Genomic DNA, 26330 nt, shown 5'->3' with positions numbered 1-26330 from the left:
AAGCTAATAGTATAGCTGATGAGAAGGCATCTAATGTAGCTGATTATATTAGATTTATGTTATAGGATTCTACCATATATCTTCCTCATCCACTATTTAATATTTTGTGTTGATTCTCACGGATGTATTTACACTCATATGGTTTAATTTATCCATTTTACCCAAAAAAAAGATGAGAAAGCATAAAGGAGGAGAAACTTTGAACATTAACCATAAAAAGAGATTAAGAGAGCGTGTAAAGAGAATATCCACAAGAATATTTTATGATCCAACTCGTCATCTCCCCCCACTTGCAATAGTTTAATAGTATTAATTAATAGCCATCATCGGCCATCAAAACAAGCACATTCACTTGATTAGGTAATGAGGATTAAGCGTACTCTATCCCACTTCATGAAAAAATAAAACTAAAAAAAGCTTCAGGAATACTAGCCTCCTTTTTTGTTAGATAAATGCACTCAATGCAACACATGAGGGTGTGCATCTATGGAAAAAATTGGCATGCAATAATCTAAATCACAACATCAAACGAATCAGCTAAGTCCCTCTAAGATAAATTAGCCACTTCATCTAAATCCAAATCCAAAAAAAAACCTTTGGTAAGGCCTACTAAGGATATGTTTGGATGATCTTGTACAATCTAATAAGATTTACAAGAATATAAACTAGGCCAAGCCCATATTTACATTATTTTTTTTCCAAAACACCTGCTCTAAATCATATAGAAAAAAATAATTGATCTCACCAATTTTTTTTTCTGTCCTTCATAAATAGACCGAAAGAGGTCCAGTTGACATGGACAAAACTAAACGTTGTATCCTATAATATTAGATATAATCTATGCATATAGTTTACAAGATATAGACTAGATAAATTAGGTCTGATTTCTGTAATATTTTTTAATTTAATACTGTAGAAATATTTTAATATGTTCTGAATGTGTGGTGCCACCCAAGACTAAAACCTCAAACCAAAGGCAAGAGGGAGAAAGGGAGTCCATTAAGGCAGGGGCGGCCCAAGCCTTAGGCGACCTAGGCGGTCGCCCAAGGCCCCGGCTCGAGAGAAGGCCCCGCGGCACCTACGCTCTACGCCTCTACCCTCCCATCTCCCGCTCCTAGCTAGTAGCTAGCTACAGACTACATCAGAGGGTAAGGCCGCAGCCCGCAGGATGGCAGGAGCCAACGGCTACCTCGACAAGACGCGGGTCGCCGGGTGCTCCACTGTCCACTCCTCCTCTCCCATCGGCCATGATGCCATCGCCCATCATTCCTCTCTGCCCTCTGGCTCTCTTTAAAATCTTCATCCTGCTCCTGCTCCACTCCTCCTCCACTCCTCCTCTGCTCCTCATTCCTATTTCCTCAATCCTCTTCTACTCTGTGTCTCTGTTCGACTGTTCCGTGAAGGTGAAGGTGTGACTGCCTGCCGGCTGCCGCCTGGGTCGTCTACTCGTCTCCTCCTCGCCTCCCCCCGCGTGGCCGCGCCTCCGCCAGTCCGCCTCCCCGCCTCCTCGGGCCCCGGCATCCCGCGACCGTCCCCGCCTCCCCGGCATCCAGGCGGTCCCGCCGCCCGCGACCTCCTCGGCTCCTTGCCTCGCTCCCGCCTCTCGGGCCCCCGGCTCTCGTGAGGCCGTGACCCCGTCGCCCGTCGGCCCGTCCGGCTCAATCCAGCGAGCCGGCGAGGTCGTCTCCTCCGCCTGAGCGCCTCCCAGTCCCCGGACCCCGCCCGCGGCCTGTGCCGTCAGTCCGTCACTCCCGTGAGCCGTGAGCCCGTGACCTCCTCCGCTCCTCGCCCGCCCCTGGCCCCGGCTCCCGTGAGGCGTGAGGCCGTGACGACAGACGGCGTGAGCGTGACCTCCTCGCCTCCCTCCCCGGCCCCGGCTCCCGTTGTCCCGTGAGTCCGTGACCCGTCACCCCGGCGGGCCCGGCCGTCCCCTCAGCCCTCCCGTCCGTCTCACTGAGAGTGACACTGACAGTGACTCAGTGGGACTGTGGACTGTGGTCTGTGGGTAGTGGGCCTAGTGGCACTGTAGCACTAGCACAAGCTGCACAGCATATGGTGTGATCCTTCTAACCCTCCTTTTGTTGTTTGATTATATTTTCGACATCCAGTGTTTAATTTTCCTAATTTTATTGCAATTTCTATAATTTTGTTACAATTTTTCTCTTCTATTTTTTCTCTTTTATATTTTAATTTGTTTGTAGTAATTATCTTAATTGTTTTGTTTGGTAATATAATTTTTATATTCAAATGTCTAATAGAAAATATGAATGTGGATATGAAAGTATTTTATACTTATTAAAAATTTATTATTATTATTATTATTATTTTAAAAAAGGCCTCATTTAGTGAGTTCGCCCTAGGGACCTCACTCACGTACGATATCAGACCCGGTACGTTACAGCGCTACGAACTTCTCCACGCCGCGGGTCCCTCGTTCGAACATAACCATATCGCTTGGAATAATGCTCGCTCGTGGTGCGTCATCTTGTCGGTGCGGTCCCACACGCATCCACCCGCTAGAAGACAAAATTAATTTACCAGCAGCTTTTTTTGTTATTATTATAATATATATTTTTTAATAAACAAAATAAATTTGATTTTATTGAGTGAATCCCTACTTAGCACACACAAAAAAAAAAAAAACAAAACAAAACAAATTGCCTTTCAACTGAGTCTTGGCGCAAGATAAAATTACATCGATGTCACGGGTTTTAAGTATGATAACAGTTTCACCGTAGATCTAATCCTTTCAAAACCCCGTAACCTAGCAATGACAAAAATCTCGTGCACTAGGACGCGATGTCCTGCGCACGGTGATCAAGCGCATGGCCGAGCAGCCGCATATGGGCATGAGTTGCTAATCTCAAAGCAAAATCAACCATCTAAAGGCTGTCTCTTAATTCTCTTAATTGATTAAAAAATGTAAAATAGTAGATTAAAAATTAGGAGCTTTCTTTGGCTATCGCCGCCAGCCAAAAAAAAAAAACAGGCTGGATCTGTAAGTTTCATCTCTTCTTCTAAAAAAGTCTATGAGATACATTAAAAGAAATCTTGGCTGCTCTTTGTCCCTTTAACATCCTCATGCACCTCTTCCCCGCAGCGTCAATTCAACTGTTAGAACTTGGATTTAACCTGTTTTAGTTTGATGTAAAGTCATTCACAAAATGTATGGACTCTAATCTGAACTTCTGAGTGTTCTCGTCTCACTATTATGTATATAATTAAAAAAAACGTGCTTCCTGAATTCTTAAGGCAGAGTTATTTGTTTTTATTGGAGTTATGGTGACGAAGCGGCCGCCGCTGAAGAAAAACAGCGAAGAAGTTCGTAAAAAAATAAAAAAAGACTTAAACTTAAGGCTCACTGACGGCGGCGTCCGAGGAGAAGTGGTGTTGAAGTGGCCACCGGCGACGATGGGCAGAGAAGAAGACCATACTATTTTCCTGTTTCACATTTTAGTTCTAAATCCATCTATTAATATCATGCAACGGAGTTAAAAAAGTGTTTATATTTCTTATTAGCAACTCAAGTCCACGCGTCGGTGGCCGCGCAATTAGAACAGCGGTTGGCAGCCCTCTATTTATTTTATCACATGAATTATTTTTTTTGGTAATTTATAGTGTTTTTTTCAGAGGAAGGTTTTCACAGGGAAGGATACCCACCCCCTCCCCTACTCTTCATTAAGCAAGCAATTTATAGTGCTAGTTGACATTTGCAATTTAGTTCATGATACCAAAACTAGAGTGCAAATATTACTAAAATTTTAGAAAGGGGTTTGAGATGCATCAATGATTTTAAGTTACAAACGATCTAAAAATTATTCTTGCGAAGCTCGAGAACAGATCATCGAAAATTCATTAAGGTTTGGACTTAGCTAGCAAGCAATTTAATATTATGGCTGTCTTAGCTTGGTGGCAACCATTTCTACTACTAATCTATATAGGCTAGTAAAATAGTTTATAAAAGTTTAATTAAATATTTTTAATAGATATAAAATTTTATACAATAAGATGATGAAATATAGGATCTTTATATTCATGTAAAAATTTTAATTCAGTATTTAGCTATAAATCAAACTTAGCTTGGGCTCAAGCTGAAATCTTACAATCAGGTACAAACTAAGTAGTGCTCGAGCAATTTAAAATTATTCTTGGTTTAGCTTGTTGGGATCCTTATCTATTATCAATCTAGTAAAACAATCTACAAGAATTTAGGTACATATTTTAAATGATAAGGAAGTTTTATAGTAATAACACAAAAAGATAGGGTCGTTATAGCCAGCAAAAAGCGGGACCATTAATTTTAAAGGACAGATTAGTAATTCGGCAAGAACTTCTTTTGACGCTATTACGAGAGAAGGGCTGCTGCATTAGAGCGCCCTTGTATTAGGTCCCAATGCCCACGGCTTCGACAACTTCGTCCTTTCTCCCACTCCCAAATTCGGGATCCCAACTCGAGGAAATGGGAATTTTTCTATCGATTTGATATCCGATCGGGTTCTCGGAAGGAATTCGTGGTGGAAATTCCGATGGCGACGGCGACGATGGCGACGGCGGCCGGGATGGCGATGCTGCTCTACTTTTTTCTCAACAGGCGTCTGGCGGCGAAGGAGACGGAGGAGGACCGCGGGGATGTGTCGAGGCTGGGGAGGGCGGGGAGGAGGAGGGTCTCCCGGCGGCTGGGGCCCGCCCAGCCGCCGGCGACGTGGCGGGAGGCGGTGGCGACGCTGGCGGAGACGCTCCGGTTCACGTACTCGGAGACGCTCGGGAAGTGGCCGATCGGAGACTTGGCCTTCGGGATCAAGTATCTCATGAGGCGGCAGGCGAGTAGGCTTTTGGATCGGCCTGTTTGGACTCTTGCATCAGTCTATAATCTCCTTTTTTATCAATTTTTTGAGTTCTATGGAGCTGATTTTTTTGTGTGGAGTTCCATTACGAATAATTTTAAGTTTTTAACAGAATTAGATGTCGAAAGGAACAATTTTGAATATTATTTGGAACTATTATGAAAAAATGAATTTTTTATGTCAGTACGAAAATTTCTTAATTTTATGAACTTTAGAAAGATTGTTCATATTTCGGCGGTAGATTGTTATGGTTCTTAATGTGAGTTGTACTAAAGAGGAGGAGGAGATGCTAAATTGGTTTATGTAATGTGATAGTTTGAGAGCCGAAATGTGTAATGGATAATATTGTTTTTTTTCTTTAATGGGATGCTGACTTGAATGATATAATTGGTGATGTATTCAAGTTTTACTTGCTCTTTGTTGCTTTTGAGTTGTTATGAGATAATTCACCTTATTTTCTTTTGTGTAAATTCATGAATGTTGTTAATACATGCGGGGATATATTCTTAAGTTGAAGAGTGGCGTAGTTTCTTATGTTATCAATGTTTCTTTTTTAAAAAGAAAAGTTAGTTGATATTTGAATAAAAACTAGGAAACTAAGAAATTATTTTATTATTGGCAAGTCCCCTCTTGGTAGCATTTTGTCTCAAGAATCTATTTGCTGCATGGCATGCAAACAGTTAATTGCTTAATTGGCCTTTAAGTAACTTCATGGATCTTGAACATCATTCTATTTTGCTAGACTCTTGACCTTATTATAACATAACACGTATTGCTGAAGTAGATGTTGCTTCAATTGAATGAGGTTACTTGTGTAAAATTTCATCATATGGTAACCTAATACATGCATTTTCAGGGCAATCTGCATGTTGCAAGTACATATGCTGGTGGTAATTGCGTACAACTCAAAGGCCCTGAAATTATGGCTGAGCTGATTCATCTCCTAAGGTTATTGAACCTGTGCATACTTTTCTCGAAGAAATCATTCCCAGTCTTTTTGGAGTCTGCAAGCTATGCCCTAGAAGATGTTCTTCTTCAAGAGCGTAAAGCGGGGGTGCGTAAGTATTAAATAGCTTTGCCAGATATCTTCTTTTTGTGGAAAAATGATTGCTTAGATGTCCCGGGATGTTAATTTATTTCAAAGTTCTAGCTATCCTCATCAGAGTGATGGTCGTTTCTCCTATTTCCATTATATGCAGCTTTTGAAGCCTGCCTTCACAATTCTATGTGATAAAAATTCCAAATGTTTTCTTCTTTTAATTCGGGGGACTCATAGCATCAAAGATACGCTGACCGCTGCAACTGGTGCTGTGGTCCCTTTTCACCACTCAGTTTTAGATGAGGGTGGTGTTAGCAAACTAGTCTTAGGTTATGCACACTGTGGAATGGTTGCTGCAGCCCGCTGGATTGCAAAATGTACTACTGCACGCCTCCTTAAAGCGGTTAGCGAGAATCCAGATTACAAAGTCAAGGTATAACTATTTTAATTTCCTCATGACTCCAAATTCTAGATTTTGCTTTTTTAATTTGTAACTTCATCATAGGTGGGAATATTCCTGAATCCTATTCCTTTGTGAGAAACAATATATTCATTTAGTAATTTTTTTATAGCATTTTAAATGAATGTTATAGGTTGACAAAATTTACTGTATTTATGTTGGGGTTGTTCGTTGCATAATATAATGATTTGTACAATAGGTTGAGTTGAACATAAAATAAGAAGGATATCCATAGAATAGATAATATGAGGGAGATAAGACCTATTTGATTAGATTCATTAAAAGTGATAACTACAGAGCTGTGAAGATGTAGGATAATGACACCTTTTTCCTTTATTTCCTTGTTTATGTTTTTATTTTGGGGGGTGGGGATGGGTGGTGGTTTGTGGGCTTGTAGGATCCATATCAATGATTAGATTCAGAATCACTATGTGGCTTATTGACTTTTCAGAGAGGTACAATACAGAAGGCAAACATGTCTGGCTATTGTTGCAATTTGCAAATCTCCACTTAGGGTATTAAATATAATTCTTTCATCCTCATACTGATAGAAAACGAATGGGAGTGAGAGCTCTAAGGACCACTTTTTGTTGAATAGAAGGGAAGGAAACCCACTCAGAAGTTGGGAATGAAAAAGAAGTGCACAAACAGAAATACAAAAGAGAGAAGGTAGAGGGGAAAAAGTACTAGGTTACGTTAGGGAAGGAAAACAGAAAAGAGGTGGTGAGAGGGGGAGGGATGACAATTACTTTAACCAAGATTTTTCATGAAGTATGTAATAAACTGCAATGGAATGGAGTTGAGGTTACCTTGACAATATAATTTGTGGAAACTACAAGCCGTGAAAAGTTCAGCTATATGACCATTTTTAGCTATACATTGATGCATATATTATGTAATGATTTTTTAAACTGAACTTTTAATCAGAATGAAAAAGAATGTTTTCCATTTTGTAAATAGTTTGATGATAATAAAAGCACATCACAAATTTGGAAAATGAAAAGAATGGCCAAGTTCTCAAACAGTTTCAGGTGTAATAAGTACAGGCAGCTCGAGTTATTGTTATCTCATTTATTTGGGTTCTCTTATATGCTACACAAATTCTTCACCATAGCATCCATGTATCTTTTCGATTGCATTTTCCTCTCTATTTTTGGGACCCTTGCACTAGTTGATGTAATTTTCATTACCATGCCCATAGCTCAGTGTCCTTCATGATGTCATCTCTTATTGGGGTTATATCTGAGGCTCCAAGATAGCATTTATTTCAGCTCTGGCCTCTCCAAGATAGCATTTATTTCAGCTCTGGCCTTCCTAGGTGTGACAAACATCCACTTAGCATACTCAATTTAGTCATTCTTTTGATGCGCCCTTGTAGCTTCTTACTGCTGAAGACTGATCCATGCAAAGTAGCTATTCTAATTACCATTTTTAAAATGCCTAATTATTTCTGTATGCAAAATGTTGCTATGTAATTCAACCACAATTTTCTTCATGCATCCGATTATGCGATATAGAGCCAGGGCAAGCTACTGAGGACTATCACTTTGGAGTACCACCTAGTTAGCACTATTATCTGAATCAAGATACTAATATAAATGAGGAAGAACCTTTTGCATAGTCAATGAGTTGAAATTTGAGGATGGCATGAAGTTTCTTCAGTTCCTGTATTCTTATTACTAAAAGATGCTTTTGTGTAAAGGTTTCTTTTCTGTACGCATAGCTCTTTATAAATTTTATGCTTTTATTTACAGAATATCAAGTGATCTTACTCTTTGTTTTAATTGCCAGATTGTGGGGCATTCATTGGGTGGTGGCACTGCTGCACTTTTAACATATATTCTTCGGGAACACAAAGAATTTTCTACATGTACTTGTGTTGCATTTGCTCCAGGCATGTATCCTCGGAGTGCTGTTGTTGCATCTTGATCCATTACATATGTATATAGATATATCTGTTTCATACATAAATGCATGTAAATATGCATTTATTCTTCTTCAAAATTTTGTATAATCATTCATGCAGTTAGAAACTTTGAGAAACTATTCTACTGAGTACTGTATCACCCTAATCATCTTAGCTTTGAAAAACCTTGTAATGAGAACCTTTTAAAAACTGGAACATGGCAAAAGAACCGGAAAGCTTTCTATTGGTTTAGCTAAGTTTAGATAAGTTCTTTAAAGAATTATTGACATAACCTTTTCACATTTTTTTCCTTTCCCCTTTTCTCTTATGCTTTATGGACTCATTTTCCCAATAACTGGAAGCAGTAGTTTTTCCCCTTGTGCACCTGTTTATGATTTATAATGTTATTATGGTGAATTAATCTCCTAAGTCTGGAAAACATGTCTATCAATGCTTCTACTTATAGGATGCATCTGCGAAAATTTTCATTTAGCTTCTGCTGAGGTTTTCTTCTCAATGCCTGATTTTGTGGTCATTCGCTCTTTTTATCATAAAAATTCAAATGAGTTAGTTTTTGGGTTTGCAAAACATATAATTCTATGCATGGTCAAGATTAATTTAGTATTATTTGGTTTTTGTCAGCTGCATGCATGACTTGGGACTTAGCAGAATCAGGCAAGCACTTCATTACTACTGTCATTAATGGCTCTGACCTGGTTCCCACATTTTCAACTGCTTCTGTAGATGATCTTCGCTCTGAGGTACCTCCATGTCTTCCGCTTTGTCCTGACTTATTATCTGTTGATTTCTGCATATTGCATGCCATATGTGCATTAATAGTTTATAGTCTGATTCATTTGTTTTATGTTAAGTTGACTTTAAGTTTAATGAGAATTACTGTATATATTTCGAACTTGATCCATGGCTTTTTAACCTCATTGTGTTGGCTTTGATGATAAGATGATAATTGTATGTCGCTTATGACCATTTAATCCCCGAATGACACCCACACATTTATCGCTGGTTTTTCATGTTGTTTTTAGTTTTAAGAAATCTGGAGTAGAACTCATCTTGCTTGAAGAGGTTTCTTTTTACATGTTATGATTTGAATTTGACAGATAATTTAAAAATTCTGCTGCAATTATAGGTTGATGGGCTTTGTGTTAGTGAAAGCTGCCCTTATATGTTGGTAGCATTAAAATCCAAGATAATTTGTCTTAACTATGTTACGAAAGCTAGGAGATGAAAATTATGAGCAGTTATGTTGACATGCTGTAATCGGGCTGGTTGCCTTGCAGCATGAGATTGCCCTTAATTTGTCTAGGGTAAGATTCCAGCCTGAAATACAGATAAGGACTTAGCCTGGAGCCCTGGACCATCAGATTCTTCTACCCAAGCTGAAGCTCGAGAAGAAACTAGGCCCAAGTTAAAGTTGTATATCTTTTAATACAAAAGCATCCACCCATTAATACATATAGAAACATTCACCTAAATTGCAGTTGTGTTCATGCATGGTTGTTTCTGTTCATGCATGAGTTTCTATATTCCAAAGTATGTTGGATTTGAGTCTATCCTCAGGTGGCTATTTTGTACTATTTTGTAAGCAAACTATGATGGCTTTGGGTTGGACGAAGCTCAGCAACATTCCTGGTTTTTGAATTTGCATCATGTAAAATGTATGAAGCGTGGTGAGATCTGCTTTTAGTTCTGATCAATATTTAAATTGTATTTTTGTTTAGATCTGGAATATTTGATATAGGATTAAACATGATGATGCACAGAAATGGCACCGAGATAATTGATGCATTAACCTTGAGAGGATTCTGATTTTGTGCTCCAAGTATGTCAGTGATGTAGTTAAAAGAAAATTTTGTATGAAGTTCATCCATACTATGTCTTTTTGCTGCTATTAATATTTTTTGCATAACAGAATCTTTATACTGTATCCAATTTCATCAGGCATTCTTAGACATTGACTCTTACATGATGATTTCAGGACTCTCTTTCTCACCTTATAATTCAGCATCCATTTTTTGTTTATTTTATTCAGGTGACAGCATCATCGTGGTTAAATGATCTGAGGGATCAAGTGCAGCACACGAGATTTTTGAATGTTGTTTACCGTTCTGCATCTGCTATAGGATCTCATCTACCATCTATATCTGGTGCAAGAGCTAGGGTTGCAGGTGCTGGTGCATTTCTACGTCCCGTCTCCAGCAAAACTCAGGTAAAAGGATTTTTCTTACTATTACTGAAATCATAGACTAAGTCAAATAATTATGCCAATTAAGCAGATAATTGACATTGCAACTTAGGTCCTTGCAAAAGTTGGTTCTCTGCTAGGTTAGTGCTAGCTGCTTTATGTAGTTGATTCAGATTAAAGGATATTTATGCTTGGAAAGGAATTTTTCAAAGCAATTTAGTTACTATCTGTTAAATGATCATTCATGTTTTAAGGAAAAATATGTTTGTGGGAATTTATTGTGTGGGATTGCATCAAGTCTGATCTTAATTGATGGTTATGGTTACTAAATATGGTTATTCTTTTGTTGTTTAACTATGATACTCTTTTTTTATTATTTATTTCATGCCTCATTTTTGGAATATAGGAATCAATGCATTCGATCCACTTCAGATACCATGTCTTCTCAAAAATTTCTGATGTTGATAATCATATTAACTTTGTCTGGATGTAGTGTTAATAATTCTTCTCCTCTAGTTGTATTTATCATCAATTTATATACTTTCTGGCTTGAACTTCCTGGGATAGCACCATGAAAGAATTTTCTGTTATTCTCCATTTGTATTTGCATTTGTTAAGAACTGTCATCGTCTTACTCTTTTGCAGTTAAACTTTTGAATGGTTTTGCACCAATTCCACTCAACTTATTGAAGTCTTACAGTTTCTTTTAGAGAATAAGCTTGCTCGGCACTAGATAATATTTGAACCTTTAATTGGATCTTCTGTTATTTGAAGTTAGTGTTCTGCTTTTCCCTCCCCATGAACTCACAGGTGGTGATGAAACAAGCACAGAATGTTGCACAGGCTGTTGCTAGGAGCCGGTCCTCACTCTCTTCCTGGTCGTGCATGGGTGCACGTCGTCGTGCTGTTGGTACTTTTGCAAGCCCTAAACCGGAAACTTCACTGGAACCTCATGCTACATCTCGAAGGAACTCAGAGTCTCTTTTTATTGATCATGGCAACAGCGAAACATTGGTGGATGAACTGCACTTCAGCGGTTCCAGGGGTTCCGACCTTGAGGAAATAGAGGAAGAGGAGCTCATTCAGGCAGATCCAACGGCCAATGTTTCTGCTGCAGAGGGAATGGCTGAAGGTGAGTTGTGGTTTGACCTGGAAAAGGAACTTGACAGGCAGGATGAAGCTGCTAATGCTCAAGCTCAGGAAGAAGAAGCTGCTGCTGTGAAAGAAATAACTGAAGAGGAACATGCAATGCTAAAAACAGTAGATGGCAAGCAACCCATGTCATCGGATGCCTTGGAGAGACACCAGTTCTATCCGCCAGGCAGGATCATGCACATGGTCGCACTGCCAGCTACGGATGCTGAACCAGTTGCTGTCATCCCTGATGAATGCAATGTTGGTATCTATGAAACCCCAAGAGAATTATACAGTAAGATCCGGCTTTCCAGAACTATGATAAATGATCATTTCATGCCTATGTACAAGAAGACAATGGAACTATTGATCGACAAGCTTGCTAAGAAGGAGGATGATGATCGTACGGATCCCCAACTGTAAAAAATAACAAACCAATGTTTTGTTGTTATAAGCTAGCAATAGAAGCAGTTATCATCTATATCAGTCTGCTGCCGGTGCCGAGGTCAGAGCTGTTTGGGAGCGTGCTTTCTATGCGAGACGGAGGTTGGAGGTGGATCGCATCATTCTTGAGGGAGATTCCGCTATGGTGATCGAGGGGATCCAGGGTACCGGAAGTGCTCTTAGGGGGATGCGGTTGCTCTATTATATTTGCCGACTCTTAGGGCTCTTAGGGGAAGACGGCGCTTTTCGGGCTACCTATGTCTTCAAGGAGGCCAATAGTACTGCGAACTGTGTGGCATTCTATGCGGTTTATCACTCTGACGAGTTTATTTGGGAGACCCATGCTTCTGTTCTGTCTCTCTTGCATTTTTTTTTACTGTCTGATGCTTTAGGCTGTACTCATATCCATTGTGTATGAGCTTGTCGATATACAAAAAAAAAAAAAAGAAAAAAAAAAGAAAAAAAGAAACAGTTATCATTTATATCTCTGTTGAGTTTGGATCCTATTCGGTTGGGACGTGTGCTGGAGAGGTCTAGTCTTCCCATCATGGCTATATGTTACTGGCGCTACAGCCATGCTCATCATATATGTAGATGGGATCGACTGAATCCTTCCGGGGTATCTAATTGACCAGGACATCTACAGTGGGTGGTCTAACTAAGATTGTCATTTGTGCATTGATGAACCTGCAAAATCATTCTTCAAATCCTTTATCCTTTCCTTCTTAATCATGTACTTGCACGTGTCCAATTCGATTCTAATTACAATCGTATGGGATCAATTGGAACCCTAAGGATCATGAACGATACCTGACATGGCACCGAATTCGGTACCACTCTGGAATTTAAAACCCACACAATTATCGTTAGAACTGATATAATATCTTCACTCAAGTTAAATCAAGGTAGACAACATTCCCAAACTTCTGGCTAGGTGAAAACCTTAGCCAGTAAAATACAATGTTTATTTTATTGTCCTGGTGACGGTAGGCCCCCTCCAGGGAGGAGTCCTTCCAAAAATTGGCGGGCGAAGCACCACCTAAAGTAGGGGTGGGCGTCGCTCGCCCTTAGTGAGTGTGTTCGCTTTCGTTGGGTGTCGGCACGACCCGCCGTCTCTATACGATCATTGACGTGTCGCCTTCAACCCCCCGACAGGACGGGTTAGCTTAGAAGGGTTCCCTGCCATTCCTACTTATAGCCGTTCCTCGAGCTTCTCTAAACGTTTCGTAGCCGATGTGGGACTAATCCAACGCCACATCTTTCCTTCGTGCTTTTTTTTTCCCTCTTCTTTCGCCGTCCCTCTTCCAAAACCTAGGGTTTAGGGGTTTTGGAACCTGCCGTCCTCACGATCGGAATACGAGCAAAAGCCCGCGTAAAGAGGAAGAGAAATCATCGTATAAGTTGTTCTTGCTGTCCGTTCTCTCTTTTACTCGCAAAATAAGCCCTATTTTTACTCTGCAAATTATTTGATTCAGGTCATCTTGTTTCCGTGAAGTAGATTCTAGGTTTTGTTTTGTCCTTTTTCTTTTTTTTTCGATTAAGGATCGCTGGAAAGTGGGCTTTTCGTGCAGATTTTGGAATGACGTGGGAGAGAATGAGGTCGAATTCTAATGATCATGATCAGTCTTCGGGTGAGACCGTTCAGTTGCTCGGGACGGAAGTAACTCAAGATGGTTTGAAGTAAGTTTTGTTCTTGAGGACTTTGGTTTGAGAATTATATTGGTACCGAGTGGTTCTTCGAATAATGAATTTCAGAAGCTTTTGCAGATTGTTAAGGTTTTCATTGATGCGACTTGTGGGTTTTGTTTTGCTATTGTAGTTCCAGTGCAGATGGAAGCAATGCGATTCTTTTGCCTGAAAAGAAAAAGAGCAACTCGAAAGACAAAGGCAAGGTACGGAACATGCTAATCGAGTGTTTAAGAAGAATTATACGTATTTTTGTGGAAAATTTTCTAATTGGGTGGTGGTAGGATTGCCTCTAAAAGCTCTTGCATCTCTTGTTAAGGCTTCTAAGAAGAATAAGAACAAGGAAGTTCCAGTTTTGAGCAAAAGCAAACAGAGGAAATTAAAAAAGTTGGAGGTAACTTTTTGGTGTGTTATGAATTTGTTCCTCTCTTTTTTCCGAATACCTATTCTTGTTGGTTTATTTTGTTCCTTGATTCTTTTTCTATATGTCCAGGAGGAGAAGCAAAAGAAGCTGCTGCAAGCTAGAAGTATTAAGATTCTAGAGTATGCTAATTTCCTTATAGTGAAACTGTTGATGAAGCTTTCAAATGAATGACAAGTTTTCATCTTTTCTTTTTTTTTAAAAAAAAAAATTTCTGGTGGTGTTTTTATTACATTTGCTGTGATAACTTGTTGCTGATACCTCTCAATGATTCTCTGCTCTGCTGCAGGAAATGCAAGATATGGGATGGTGCATATTCTCTTCTACATTCTTCAGGCACTATTGGTCAAGTATGTAATATTCAATTAATAATACTTAAATTGGTTTTGACTTGGGAAATAATTTTACGCAATTAGGTTATGACTTGGCTTTAAAACTTAGTTTGTTGCATTGATTAATTGTGATGTAGGCTGAGACTATGAAGGAAAAACGCAGACGAGCTGTCCAACTTTCTAAGGCTGGCATAGATGTGCCTGAGGACATTTCACCATTTAAGAAGAACAGTCAGAATGTTTCTGATGATAATGAAGTCACTGGGAAGCTCAATCACCAAAAAAGCGATCCAGAAAATGTCTGTTGTGATAATAGTGTTCTGCCTGCAGAATGTAAGGAAAGATATGATGGCAAACATAGCAAGTCTGTTGAAATCCATTCAACAGCAACGAACAAGAGTCAGGCGGTTGTGGATATTGGAACAGATGGGGTGCCACCGACTATGGTAGTTCCAGATAAGGAGATCAGTACATGCAGTCTAGAAGAGCAGAAACATTCAGCATTCATTTCGAGTAGTTGTGATAAAGGACACGAGACCGATTCAAAGGTATATTTCAAGACTTATTAAACAACTAATGGTATCTTATTATTCTCATACCTTTCATAAAGTTAAATCTACCATCCTTTTAATGTGTTTTATTTTTTATTTTACTTTGTAACTTTATCAGTATATGCCATTTATAGTATTTCTTGTGCCTTTTGAAGGAGCTATGTTTTATTACTTCTCCCAACTCTGTGTTTGTCAATGTCTTTCTTTCACTCCAAAGTGTTTGTCTAAGTCAATTTGTTGTTTTCAATCTTCATCTTTGAATGACAACTCTTTTTTCTTGCCAATGAAGGATCTTTGACTGCTCATTGCATCAAAATCTGAATACGCCAGATCACCATGGCAGATTCATTTACGACATTTGCCTTATACTCATCCCCTTTTCCTAGCCTGATACTCTTCATATAACAAAGTCTTTCTTAAAGTCCCATAATATTTCCTTGGAGATTTAATGCTATTGAATGCTTGTCTAGAACTCCGGGTGCACATTTCTACTTCATAGACCAACTTTTATTTATTATACATTATATTATTTATTTATATATTCAAAAGCAATCTTTTCCCTTGAATAAGATATCTTATAACTTCTTAATCATCTCCATAGAACATTGACATCCAACCCTTCTCTAGCCTCATCAAACGACAATAAATTATTCACTTGTTATGCACAGGATAAACTTTCTTCAATATAAATCAAAGTTTGCCAAATTGGTACTAGGGCTCATGCCGGTCGGTGACCTATTCGGCAAGGTACAGGTTTGTATCGTGCTATTCTAGGGTGTACCAGAATAGGGAGAGGGATAAGGATAGGGAGAAGGGGACACAGAGAGGGGGAGAGGGAGGAAGAGTGAGTGGTGAGGGAGGGAGGAAGAGAGAAGGGCGGTCCACCATCATAGTTGGAGAGGGGGGAGAGGGAGCACCTCCACCCAAAGCCCTTCAACTGCCAGGTCCGCGATGCAGTCGCGAGAGAGAGAGAGAGAGAGAGAGAGAGAGAGAGAGAGAGAGAGAGCCAGGCGGGGGGGGGGGGGGAACCTTCTCGGCGGTGGCCGGCGTCAAAAGAAAGAGAGAGAGAAGCGGAGCTAGGGCATGAAGATGGTCCTTCGCTTCGAGAGCTTCGAGAGAGGCCCGGGGGGGGGGGGACCTTCTCGACGGTGGCCGGCATCAAAAGAAAGAGAGAGAGAGAAGCGGAGCTAGGGCATGAAGATGGTCCTTCGCTTCGAGAGAGGCTCGGGGGGGGGGGAGATTTTATATCCGAACTAACCCACACGATCAAACCATCCTGGGTCGGCATTAGTTCGGTTCGGTATGGGCTGAACTGCCCGATTTGGGTCGGTTCGACAATCATTGATATAAATGCTTAAAGCATGCATAAAAGTTGTAATAGGTAATACTTTGAAGTTGATCTAGGAAAGACTTTGAAGTTGATCCTTGATGGAGGCTTGTTGGGTTTGAAAAAAAAAGATCGCAAACTTTATTGTTCTTGCATATACGTTGTAAGGATTTTTACCAAATTTTCTTGATTCTTCAAGCAATCCATTGATGTGTGATACCAACTTGATATGAATTCTGACCAAGACCAAACACTTTTTTAGCACCATTTATTCTTTGTTAAAGTAATTTCAGATGAATTTTTCTCTGGGTACCGTTGTGAGTGTTATCATAAATGACACATCAATCTAATTCTGAAGCTAGACTACATGCAAAAGGATATTGCTTCTGCAGATAATCTCTGTATTGATTTTTAGCTGATGAGGTTGCTTCTTTCTGCCCTTCCAGGGAAAAGAGGCAGATGATTCAAAAGTAACTTATCAAAACATGAAGGTTCCCCCAGACTTCATGGACCAGGAGCATGTGAATGCTCCTATTGTAGTGCATGTATCCAGGCCATTGGAGGTTGAGGAGAAGAGGAAAGATCTTCCCATAATTATGATGGAACAGGAGATAATGGAAGCTATCAATGAGAATTCTATTGTAATATTATGTGGAGAAACAGGATGCGGTAAAACTACCCAGGTTCCACAGGTATGCTCCTACTAGATACCTCTTACACTTAAATTGCCGCAATATCACTTCACTAATTTCTGTGGCAATATCATTTCACTAAATTCTGTTTTTATTTATTGATCTCTGTTTTAATGGCATGCTGCAGTTCTTATATGAAGCTGGCTTTGGGTCAAGTGATCATAGTGACAGAAAAGGAATCATTGGTGTTACCCAACCACGGCGTGTAGCTGTTCTGGCCACTGCTAAGAGAGTGTCCTTTGAATTAGGACTCCATCTTGGAAAAGAGGTTGGTTTTCAAGTTAGGCATGACAAAATGATAGGAGATAGCTGCTCCATCAAGTTTATGACTGATGGCATTTTGCTTCGAGAAGTCCAGGTTGCGTACTGAAACTCCAACTTATGCATACTTAATTTTCTATGAAATTAAGTTGTTCGTCACCAGTGTAATCCTTGACTGATGTTATAGTGTCTCCAACTGTAATACCAAAATGTAAATCTTTAGGATGAGATTGAGAATGTGATCAACACATATACTTGCTGTTCTGCAGCAATCAGATTTTTTTATTGCTGTGTAAAGGGAAGAAAACATTGGAGAAAAGGAAAAACATTTATTTATTATGTAGTATGCAATAGAAGTTAAAAAGAGAGAGAGAGACAGAGGGAAGAAAAGTGGGAGAGAGAAATGAGAGTAATGAGAGAGGGAGACCATGATGTTTGCATACAACCAAGCATTCTCATTATCTTTATGAATATTAGGGCAACCAATTCAAGGTCTATTGGTCAAACAAAATGTCCCTAGAGTAGGTACTACTAATAGTTTTGTTATATTGAAGGGGAGCATGTTTTAAAGGTGAAAAACATTATTATTAGTCTGATTACATATGCAGCCAGAAATATGCTTCAGTAAACACAAATTACATCTGTTCCATGGATTAGGAGCCACTTGTACCAATCTTTACTGGCTGTAAGTGCCATTACTGACAGGGAACCAGTGCTCTGCACCTGCTGTTACTGCACAGTACCAAGCTGAGCTTAACAGTGTGAAAACAGTCTTTTTTTTTTTAATGTGTCTGTATGTGAATCAGTTTGACACTTGTGTGTAGGCATGGAATGTGTGAAGACAACCCCTTTCTTTTGTGAATCAGCATGACAGTTGTCTCCTAGCATGTTATGTGCCATTGCACATACTATATCGGCCAGTGGTCGGCACTGTATGGGCACCAATTTGAAAAATCTTTGATCCATTCAAAAATCACGTCAATAGGTATAACTTGTTAGCGGTAGTTATTTTGAATTTTTGATATTCCATTGTCTATTAATCTCCTAACTTGAAATGCCACTTTGGAAAGATGATGTCTACTTCATATCTTCGTGGATTCATAATATTGCAGTATAAGGTGTAGCCAATAAGTATTATAACCAACTAGACCATGCCAAGCGTCCCAGAAGTCAGTGGATTTGCGGGCAAAGACTTCAACAACCACGAATTTGTTGGCTGCTGCGAAGCTTAGTATGGTCCAGCTGATCATAGTACCTGCTAGTTGCATCTTGTGCTGCATCACATAATTTCCACTCGCTTTAGCATATATTTCTCTAGATTTAATGCTAGACATATGTGTTTATTAAAACTGTACAGGTGCCATAATATATAACTTCTTGCAATCAATAATAACATTGCTATATATTGTTGAACATCTTATTCATTGTTATCATTTATACAAGCCTGTCTTCCATCCATTCCTTGGTGGGAGCACCAAAAATTTGGGGTTGATTTGAACCTATTTTTAAGATTGGCTTGAGCTCATAGCTGCTAGAGTTGGCTTGTGTTTTTAGGATTTTTCTGGGCATTGATAATTTAATCTGAGATACTTTCCTCTTTGTAGCTGAAATTTATTTATCCCATTTGTATGTTTAGTCAGACCATGTCTTAACCTTGGTCAACTTGGCTTAATTGAATAGAGGGACGGCTTGACCTCAGAGCAATAAAAATCAACTCAAAAGCCCATGGCCTTCTTATTATACAAATGGCAAAAAAGTATCAGGAATATACTTGTAATGGAAACGTATATACGAGATATTATTTCTGCTCTCTCTCTATATATATGCATAACTACTTGCATATAAATGTGTCTTTATGTAGTTATGCTAGAGTTGTAGTAGGTTGTCTAGAATCCTGTTAGTGCAAAATAAATGATGGGCCATTGAAATTCAGACATGATGCTGTTCAGCATGATCTATAATATTAGAAATGCCTTGAATGAAAATCAAATGTATCGGAGGTTTCCTACCTAGGGATCATCTGGTCATAAAAATGAAAGCTACCTATTGATCTTGGAAAAAAGAAGGAAAAGAAGAGCTTGGTGGTCATAAACAAATTAAAGATTTGAAGTATTTAACATGATCAACATATCTTAGGACAAATTTGAACCAGAATGAAGTGTATTTAAACCAAGGATGAAGTATCACATGTTGGAGTGCTGGCCTGGCACTAGCATGGTGCATACTATGTCGTGCCATGCTAGTGCTTGGCATGCATTGGTGTTGTAGCATGCCAGGTACAAGCTTGTAGTTGATACTGTGCCAATGGCACATGCCAGGGAGGCATTGTGACAGTATATATGTCTTGTCATGCTATGCCAGGCCAATCACACTTAATCCATGACTGAAACATATACATGAGTTAATCTAGTATCCTTTTGTCCAATTGCCACAGTCCTACCAATATTCAATCAATAGAGGGCCTTTAAAGGTGCTGGTAATGATTTATAATACTAAAATTATACTATTTAAAATATTTATATAAATACAGTTGTGTTTTGGAGGTCTTTCCTATGCATGAAGTTAGCACAAAATGGACGATATCAATGTTGTAAGGTAATTCTAAAAAGAGTCCAATCAGTGATCATGATCTATACATCTTAAAATACATACAAACCAAAAATGTAATTTATCTGGATGCTTGTAAATGAAAGACCAAATCTAAACATTATACCATGTCGTTAAAGTTATTGTTTTTTAGGACCACTTGATGTATGAGTGAGAAATCTCCAAAGCGTTTCATTTTTGGGTTTCTAAGCTTTTTAGATGGTGCACTTTATGTTCAACTGGATGGGTTTTGCTTCAATTTGCACAGATGTGTAAAAAAATTGTGGGGCTGTTGGAGAATGATTAGAAAAAAAATTGTGGGATCAGTAATGTGCATATGGTCATGCATGCTTCAGGTTAATTCAAAAGTTAAGGATCCTTGAGGTGGAAAAGATAACATTCACCTGTGATGTGAACCGCGAAAATTTTCTTTGCAGTATAGTGTAGTGTTTGGTGATTGAGTGGTAACCACAAGTTCCTGAGCTGAATAAATTTCCCACAAGACGAGATGTTTAATGTTATGCGCATGTTTGATGAATTTGAAGGTGACCAAGTGACTTTTTTTCGCGCAAAGTAGTGAATAGTAATAGTATACTACAACAGGTAGCATTTTACAAAGATGAGAGCCAGTTTAACAATAAAGAAGACAGTAGAATTGGTATCAATACAATTGTGTTATTCTAGAAATAAAACATGGAGTCTATTTAGGGTTGCTTACAGATAGGTGGTTCTGCCTTATGGGACCAACTAGATGTGGAGAAAAAGATTAAATGAGGTACAGTTTAGGAAGGTTGCTTTTGAAGTGGGAGGTGTCAATTGAATTTCTGCAAGCGTGTAAAGCACTGCTATATTGATTGATCACCATGGAAGGGGCAAACATGCGAACTGATTATCAGCCTATTAGCTTAATTAATTGTATTTGTTGTATTTGGGTTGGCCTGTTGGCCCTTCCTTAGCTCAAGGGGAAAAAAAAAGTATTCGTTGTATTGATGGATTTTTAGCTAAGATGTTGAAGTTGATTTTATTTTGTGTCATTGTCTTCCAGTTTCTGGTAATCGTACAAGTTGTCTGTGTGCTTGCATGTCAGACACACACACACAGAGCTGGATTTAGTTACTCAGACACCATTAGATAGTGCTGGAGATTGTGTATTTGTAATATACAATCATTCTTATTTCCTCTGTAATAGAAAAAGTGGGAGAAGGTGCTTTTGGGTTGGCTACAAGTGCATGATTTCTTGTTGATTAGTTACCAGTATCCTTGAATTAGAACGTGCCTTGACTGATGCAATGTTTTAGATGCTGGAGTCAGTCATGTGACTTGATGGTACTATACAATTATATATGCTAAATTTTGTCTTTTAGATATTAGTTCATTCCTATTAACTTTCTAGTGAGTCATCATTTTCCATTTACAATACCAGTTGATTGGCCTGTTGTGCAGAGTGATTTTTTACTAAAGAAATACTCTGTAATTATTCTGGATGAGGCTCATGAGAGGAGCTTGAACACGGATATACTCATCGGAATGCTTTCTCGAATTATAAAGCTTCGCCAGGTTAGAATTATATTTAAACTTCCTCACTTCTGTTCATCTATGCCAAATAACTATTGTGTTAATTTTTATGAATGCACTGGCAGAAATTATATGCAGAGCAGCAGGAGAAAATGCTTTCAGGAGGAAAAATCAGTCCTGAAAATATGATCACTCAATTAAAGCTTATACTTATGAGTGCTACCTTGCGAGTTGAGGACTTCATCTCAAACAGGAAATTATTTCATGAACCCCCACCTGTTTTAGAGGTTCCTGTCAGACAATTCCCTGTGACAGTTCACTTTTCAAAGACGACACAAGAAGATTATTTAGGACAAGCTTATAAAAAGGTCATGTCAATTCACAAGAGACTTCCACCAGGTGGCATACTTGTATTTGTCACCGGACAAAGGGAAGTGGAGTTCTTGTGTAAAAAGTTGCAAAGAGCATCAGAACAATTAAAAGAAAAAAATTCTATGAGGAAGAAAGACAACGAAATCACTGCAAGCTCAGATCTGGATATGAAGGAAATCAATGAAGCATTTGAGATTGGAAGCAATTCACTAGACCAACAAACTGACAGGTTTAGCTCCTATGAGGAGGATGGAAACAATCCAGATATGCATTCTGATTTATCTGATGCAGAATCAGAGAGTGAGCTGGAAGTTGATAGTGGAGATGAAGATTCTGTCAAGTCTGAAGCCCCAGAGAAGACTGGTTTGGTGTTAGATTTTCTGAATGATGTTGAAAGCCTTTCTTCTTTGAAGGCTTCATTTGAGGCTTTAGCTGGAAATTTATCCAACCAAGATTGCAAAGAGAAACCAAGTCTTCCTGATGCTCCTAGTTTAGAAAAAAGTATGGAAGTTGCTACTAGTTCTGCTGGTGCATTATATGTTTTGCCCCTATATGCGATGCTCCCTGCTTCTGCACAGCTCCGTGTATTTGAAGAGGTTCCTGAAGGAGATCGGCTGGTTGTTGTTGCTACTAATGTGGCCGAGACTTCTTTGACCATCCCAGGCATAAAATATGTGGTTGACACTGGCAAAGAAAAGGTCAAGACCTATAATTACACCAATGGGATGGCAGCATTTGAAGTCCAGTGGATAAGCAAGGCATCAGCTGCTCAGCGTGCTGGAAGAGCTGGAAGAACTGGACCTGGCCACTGTTACCGCCTCTATTCATCTGCTGCCTTTAGTAAAGATGATTTGTTTCCTGATTTTTCCTGTCCTGAGATATCCAAGATTCCTGTAGATGGTGTTGTCCTCCTCATGAAGTTCATGGGCATCGATAAGGTTTCAAAAGCACAATACTTTGCCACTTGTTTTTCTTGTTCCTTTGTCCTTTTTTTTGAATGTTTGTTTTTCTAAATTTCTCTGTTTCCTTATGTGTTCTAAGGTTGCAAATTTCCCGTTTCCATCACCTCCCGAGACCAAAGCTTTGGTGGAAGCTGAACTTTGCTTAAAGGCTCTTGAGGCACTTGATAGCCAAGGAAGACTTACACCCATGGGGAGGGCGATGGCACAGTACCCTATGAGTCCTCGTCATTCCCGCATGCTTCTGACAGTTATCCAAATCATGAGGAATCAGCAAGGCTATGCCAGAGCAAATTTTGTGCTAGGATATGCTGTTGCTGCTGCATCAGCTTTAAGCTTTCAAAATCCTTTCCTGATGCAGTTTGGGGAAAACCATGGGGACAATGATATTGATCAAGAAAAGTCTGATACCGAGAAAATGAAGGACCAGGAGGAAAAGCTGAGGCAGAAAAAGGTAAAAGCCATGGAGAGAGAGGCTCGTGCAAGATTTTGTAATCCCAGTAGTGATGCTTTAACTATTGCATATGCTTTGCAAATTTTTGAGCTTGCAGAAAACTCGGTGCAATTCTGCAAAGAAAACTCGCTTCACTTGAAAACAATGGAAGATCTGTCCAAGATGAGGAAACAGCTGCTACAGTTGATATTTTATCAGAGCAAGTTTTGTGAGGAATTTGCATGGAATCATGGAACTGCTGATGATGTGGAGCTCTCTTGGAGGATCCGTTCTGATAAGCATCCCTTACTAATGAACGAAGAGGAGCTTTTAGGGCAGTCTATATGTGCTGGTTGGGCAGATAGAGTTGCAAAGCGTGTTCGTACTATTTCAGAATCATCAGAAAATGATGGAAGGGCTCGTGCTGTTCGCTATCAATCTTGTGCTTTGAAGGATACAGTGTTTCTCCACCGCTGGTCTTCTGTTTCTCGATCAGCACCAGAGTTTCTAGTTTACACTGAACTTCTTCAAACAAAGAGGCCATATATGCATGGAGTGACCAGTGTAAAGTCAGATTGGCTTGTCAAGTATGCTATCTCTCTTTGCACCTTCTCTGCACCACTTACAGACCCGAAACCTTATTACGAGCCTCTAAGTGACCAAGTCTTCTGCTGGGTCAGCCCTACTTTTGGGCAGCATAATTGGCAGCTCCCATTGCATAGATTACCTATCAAGAATGATATCCTTCGTGCGTCCGTATTTGCTTGTGCTTTGCTTGAAGGACAAGTATTGCCATGCCTAGGATCCTTTCAGAAGTTCTTGGCTGCACCACCATCTTGCTTATTGAGGCCTGAAGCATTGGGGCAAAGAAGGGTTGGGGATCTTCTCAGCAGGTTAAAGATTGGGTCAAGAATCATTGATAGCCGAGCTATGCTGAGAGATGCTTGGAGTCAAGATCCTCAGTTTTTGCATACCGAGATTAAACGCTGGTTCCAGGAGAGATTTCATTATCAGTTTGGAGATGTCTGGGAACAAATGCACCATGAGGTTCTTCTTGAGGGCTGTGAACTTTTTCCTAAAAGGGCAAAGAAAGGAAGGAAAAAGGTAAAATGATATGGAATTCCGTGAAATGTGGAATAAATGCCACATTTTTTGGTGCAGCTATTAATCTTCCACAATCTTGTGGGCTGTTGGGAAAGTCCATGGCATTCGCAGGCCAAGGCAGAAACAGCTGTCACAAGGTATGAGGTTGATACCTCCAGTTAAAGGATTACCATCAGGCTCGATCAAATCGGTGTATTCTCTTTGAACTTGCATTCCGCCAAACTTGCATCCTGTTGAGGGGTCATCTTGCATGCGGTTCCTCCTTGTTCTGGGTATGCACCAATCTCTTAATTTACCTATATTGAATTGGTACCACAAACAGGTATGAACCCATAGGCTTCAATCTATGAGTTCTCTGGGCTGTCTGGATTGGCCAGCCAAAATCTAAAGGTGCTGGAGGATGAACTTGCATTGTTTATGAAGTTCGCGTACTGAAATGTTTTTAACTGACATTTGCTTTTATTTATGGTATTCTTTACCGAAAAAATTGTATAGCGATCTGGCCTCTAGAGGCTTTACTTGTGTTTCTTTTACGGGAGTGGTGTCTTGATGTAACTGTGGCCAGATAACAAAATGTACAATAGAAGAGGAAGCAGTAGGCATCACTACATTATAGCAAAATGAACACACATTTATTTATCTATTTTCATTTCCATACATTGTATTTGTGAGCTTTCCTTCTTGAGTTATCACAGGAAGTGGACCGCGCCTTGCTAATATAAGATGCTTGAACTCAGCTGATGAAGAAACAATAAATTGGAGTAGTAATTTTCTACCTACAGTGGCAGAAAGAATTCTTTAGGGGGAATGGCTGCAAGCAGGCACGGGTCTCCTGTGTCCTTTTCCAAGTTAATCTAAAGGGCAGCGGTTGATACTGTGGCTTGCTTGCCGGTCGCATCCCTGCTTAGCAACCAGAATCTCTGAATTAGATTATTGGGTTATGTACGTGATATGCTGTATGGTACCGGGCATAGTACTAGATGGTATTTGTATCGAAACCAGTGGCATATTATACTATGCTAGTATGGTGCCGATACGGTGAATTTTTGTTATACATTTTTAAAAATATAGATCCAAGTAATGATGGTGTGGTTCGCATGCCAATGTTTTTGTTATTAAAAAAACTGTTACTTCTATGTATGTGGGTTTTAAGTGTATCAGCTTTTAGGAGAGTCCTTAATTTTAGCTGTAAGCATGAAAAAAGTGAAACTGGAATAGTGATTGTAGTTATTCCAAAAATCATTCCTGTTCTTGTTTGGCTAAAATTTTTCAAGCAATCCTAGCACCTAGGTGTTTTGGAAAAACCTTTAGGCCCTAGATGTTCTTCCCACCTAAAAAATAGAAGCATAAATGTAGGCTTCATCTAAAGAATAGTTTATATTAGCTTACCCTTCGAATAGTTAAGCATGGCATAAGCAGGTTTGATCAGGATAGCTTTTTCTTGGTTGCACTTGTTTTTTGAAAACTGTTAACACTTAAATCTACCTAGCTTTACACCTGCTTTTCTAGGAAAAGCCTCTGCTTGCTTTACTCCTGAACCAAGCACTGATGGCATGTTTTAAATGATCTTAACCTGGATTTTTATATAGCCTTCCCAATTTATCCTTAATATATGTAAAAAAGTATAAATCTAATTTTTTTCATAGAACAGGAAAAATTGAGGTACCCATGTTGGGCTTACCATCTTTACGAGCGGCTGTAATCCCTGCACGTCTATATTTGTTTCATGATGAGTAAAATGGTTAGAGAGATAAGCCAAAATGCCAAGATCTCAATAGTTGCTCAAATTATAGAGATTGGACGTGCTGAATAAGTAGGAATGGCAACAGGTCGGAAATAGGTTGGATAGGCCATTATCTGTACTTGTCTCAGGATGGGGACGGAGTGGGTAGAGCCTTAAGCAGGACAAAACAAGTAAAGTTGATGGGTTGGATGGATCAGATAGAGTAAAACTACAAAAAGAATTTTTTTTGCATATAAATTATTTTTTTATCTTAAGAAAGAGTGAATTTATATATATATATATATCTAAATCGAGTTCAAGGCAGATTTAACCATTAT

General features: G+C 39.3%; 2 protein-coding genes across 4 annotated transcripts; both read left to right on the top strand.

The window, feature by feature from the left end:
- Nucleotides 1-4362: 4362 nt before the first annotated feature.
- LOC120110188 lies at nt 4363-12476 on the top strand. Its single transcript, XM_039124497.1, has 7 exons — nt 4363-4820; nt 5701-5898; nt 6044-6316; nt 8135-8237; nt 8892-9010; nt 10300-10476; nt 11263-12476. Exons 1-7 carry the CDS (start codon nt 4527-4529, stop codon nt 12007-12009), a joined length of 1911 nt encoding a protein of 636 aa, XP_038980425.1. The 5' UTR covers nt 4363-4526; the 3' UTR covers nt 12010-12476.
- A 774-nt stretch (nt 12477-13250) lies between these two features.
- On the top strand, nt 13251-24926 carry LOC103711438 (ATP-dependent RNA helicase DEAH13). 3 transcript variants are annotated; one of them, XM_039124495.1, is made up of 12 exons: nt 13251-13424; nt 13602-13710; nt 13850-13922; nt 14036-14110; nt 14210-14259; nt 14427-14487; nt 14607-15017; nt 16794-17039; nt 17167-17397; nt 21330-21443; nt 21527-22711; nt 22815-24926. In XM_039124495.1, exons 2-12 carry the CDS (start codon nt 13610-13612, stop codon nt 24276-24278), a joined length of 4011 nt encoding a protein of 1336 aa, XP_038980423.1. In that variant the 5' UTR covers nt 13251-13424; nt 13602-13609; the 3' UTR covers nt 24279-24926. The 3 variants fall into 3 exon arrangements, with proteins under 3 accessions (XP_038980423.1, XP_017699367.2, XP_008795799.2); XM_017843878.3 differs by having other exon boundaries at nt 13251-13442; XM_008797577.4 differs by having other exon boundaries at nt 13251-13505.
- Nucleotides 24927-26330: the final 1404 nt, after the last annotated feature.

This window comes from Phoenix dactylifera, chromosome 3 (genome assembly GCF_009389715.1).
Source record: "Phoenix dactylifera cultivar Barhee BC4 chromosome 3, palm_55x_up_171113_PBpolish2nd_filt_p, whole genome shotgun sequence".
Taxonomy (NCBI): Eukaryota; Viridiplantae; Streptophyta; class Magnoliopsida; order Arecales; family Arecaceae; genus Phoenix; species Phoenix dactylifera.
Note: the sequence above shows the minus strand (reverse complement) of the source record. Positions and strands in the feature narration are given on the sequence as shown.

Coding starts and splice junctions, on each gene's coding strand:
- LOC120110188 (XM_039124497.1), top strand. CDS start 4,527: ATGGCGACGGCGACGATGGCGACGGCGGCCGGGATGGCGATGCTGCTC. Junction 4,821..5,700: donor AGTATCTCATGAGGCGGCAG/GCGAGTAGGCTT, acceptor ATGCATTTTCAG/GGCAATCTGCATGTTGCAAG. Junction 5,899..6,043: donor TTCAAGAGCGTAAAGCGGGG/GTGCGTAAGTAT, acceptor CATTATATGCAG/CTTTTGAAGCCTGCCTTCAC.
- LOC103711438 (XM_039124495.1), top strand. CDS start 13,610: ATGACGTGGGAGAGAATGAGGTCGAATTCTAATGATCATGATCAGTCT. Junction 13,923..14,035: donor ACTCGAAAGACAAAGGCAAG/GTACGGAACATG, acceptor TCTCTTGTTAAG/GCTTCTAAGAAGAATAAGAA. Junction 14,488..14,606: donor CTTCAGGCACTATTGGTCAA/GTATGTAATATT, acceptor ATTGTGATGTAG/GCTGAGACTATGAAGGAAAA.